This window comes from Aplysia californica, unplaced genomic scaffold (genome assembly GCF_000002075.1).
Source record: "Aplysia californica isolate F4 #8 unplaced genomic scaffold, AplCal3.0 scaffold00503, whole genome shotgun sequence".
NCBI classification, from domain to species: domain Eukaryota; kingdom Metazoa; phylum Mollusca; class Gastropoda; order Aplysiida; family Aplysiidae; genus Aplysia; species Aplysia californica.
In genome coordinates, this window is record NW_004797773.1 from 444,315 (window position 1) to 446,302 (window position 1,988).

Here is a 1,988-nt window from a genome sequence, read left to right on the forward strand (position 1 = left end):
GTAAATGATATGCATTCGATAACCAATATGACCAACATGAGGAGGTTACAAGTTTGCTAGTTCTTCCTGGAGTTACACATGTAACATTTTCTATCTGTCAAGTGCCCTGTCAGAAAGAGGACCAGCCTGTGACACCACCTATCAAGTGGTATTATTCACTCCGACAAGCTGAAAGAAAAACGCATCGTGTCATTCCCCAACTAGAGCTAATGTAGGAAAATCCCATCACCTCCAGTTTATTTTTTTTTTTTACAGACCCCCCCCCCCTGTCTCTCTCTTTCTTTTATACGCACACGCACACAAACACACACAGCTACATGAACACACAGTGGCATCACCTCGTCAAGTCTTCAATGTCAACCAACATCGAGTCCTGCTCCATGTGAAGATCATCGCGCTCTATAAGTAGGTGCACCAGGTCCTCGTTCAACACTGTCAAAAGAAAAATATTCATAGATATAAATCTAGATCTACCTTTCTCGATACCTGAGGGGCAATGTATTTTACAATGACTTACGTCTATAGAATTGCAATAATAAATTTTAATATTTTATTGCTCATCAACACAAATACGGTAATTTTGGAGGTGGGATCCATCCCCGACAGACAGGGATACAGCACCCGAACAGAGAGTTGGGGATATTGGATCAACATATTAAAAAAAAAGAATCCCACCCCCCAAAAACCCCCACAAAAAAACAAAAACAGAACAAAAACAACAACATAAAAAAACAACCAAAACCAAGCCAAACTAAAAAACGAACAATTACATTTTTTTTTCTAAACCCCTAAAACAAAACAATCCCCACCCCACCCCACCCCCCACTCCCGAATCCTCCCCACACAGGAGCCGAACTCATGTTTCCCACGCTCGACGTTGAAAAGCCTGTTACAACATAATTTTATTTGAGTGAAGTTAAGCATACTGCCGCAATAACTGTCATTTAGTGCCGGGAAACAGACAGATAGACAGTAGACAGACAGACCGACAGACAGACACAACAGAGGGAAAGTAAAGAAGCAAGAAGTAGGAGACAGACAAAGAGAAACAAAAGAGGGAGGGTGAAGAAAAATGAAATACGGACAGACAGACAGAAACAAACGATGGGAAATAAAGGAGAAAGAAGTAGGTCACAGACAGACAAAAACCACAGAAGTAAAGTAAAAAAGAAAGAAGTAAGGGACAGACACAGAAACAACAGCCAAGAGGGAAGGTAAAGAAGGAAAACGTAGGCTGGAAGACAGACAGACGGAAAAAAAGCCCAGATCGAAACTAAAGAAGTAGGACCTGTCAGTAGCGCCCTCAAACCATCCGCGACCAGTGCAACTCGGCCAGCCATCAAACTATAAGCCTATTATCAGTGATCACACACACACAGTGTCACGGCTCTGGTAATGCTATATCGATTTCCTCCTTAGCCGGGACAGCCTGTCATTTTTCAATTCAACATTATTTGTAATACACTCTGTTGCTAATATCATTATTTCTTCCGTTAAAATAGTTCCTATGGTTTCGATAGGGTTTAAACAAATTCTTTTTCTCCTTTTATTGAAAATGTTCCCCATGAAGCTTCAATCCGTACTTTATAAAGTAAAGTAAAACATGACGCATTGAGAAACTGAAATATCTATTGAATATCTATTGAGAGGTAATATTATTTTGACACCCCCCAAAAAAATCAAAATAAAAGATAAAATAATAATTGTGCTTTCTAATTTTAGTAACAGTTTTATGGCACTTATAATGCAACAAGGTCAAATATAAGTAGGCCTACCAAATATTAGAGGTGCTATAAGAGAGTAACAAACTCAACAAAAAAAAGGAGGAGGGGATGTAAAGGAAGATAGATATATTCGATAGGAAAGAAGGAGCAATGAGCTACGACCAAAATTGTTTTGTGTATTTTTTTTTACAATCTAAAAAGGAATTATTAAAAAGAAAAAGAAAAAAACAACAACCCCCCAAAAAACCCCCACCAAACCCCCAC

The 1,988-nt window shown here is 38.9% G+C and overlaps 1 protein-coding gene across 1 annotated transcript in view; it reads right to left on the reverse strand.

The window, feature by feature from the left end:
* LOC101858126 (schwannomin-interacting protein 1) overlaps positions 1 to 1,988 on the reverse strand; it is a gene marked incomplete at its 5' end in the record, with an annotated part of 131,836 nt that overhangs the window by 4,446 nt on the left and 125,402 nt on the right. Inside the window, 1 exon segment of the mRNA XM_035971779.1 lies at positions 339 to 432. Coding sequence (XP_035827672.1) covers positions 339 to 432 — 94 coding nt within the window.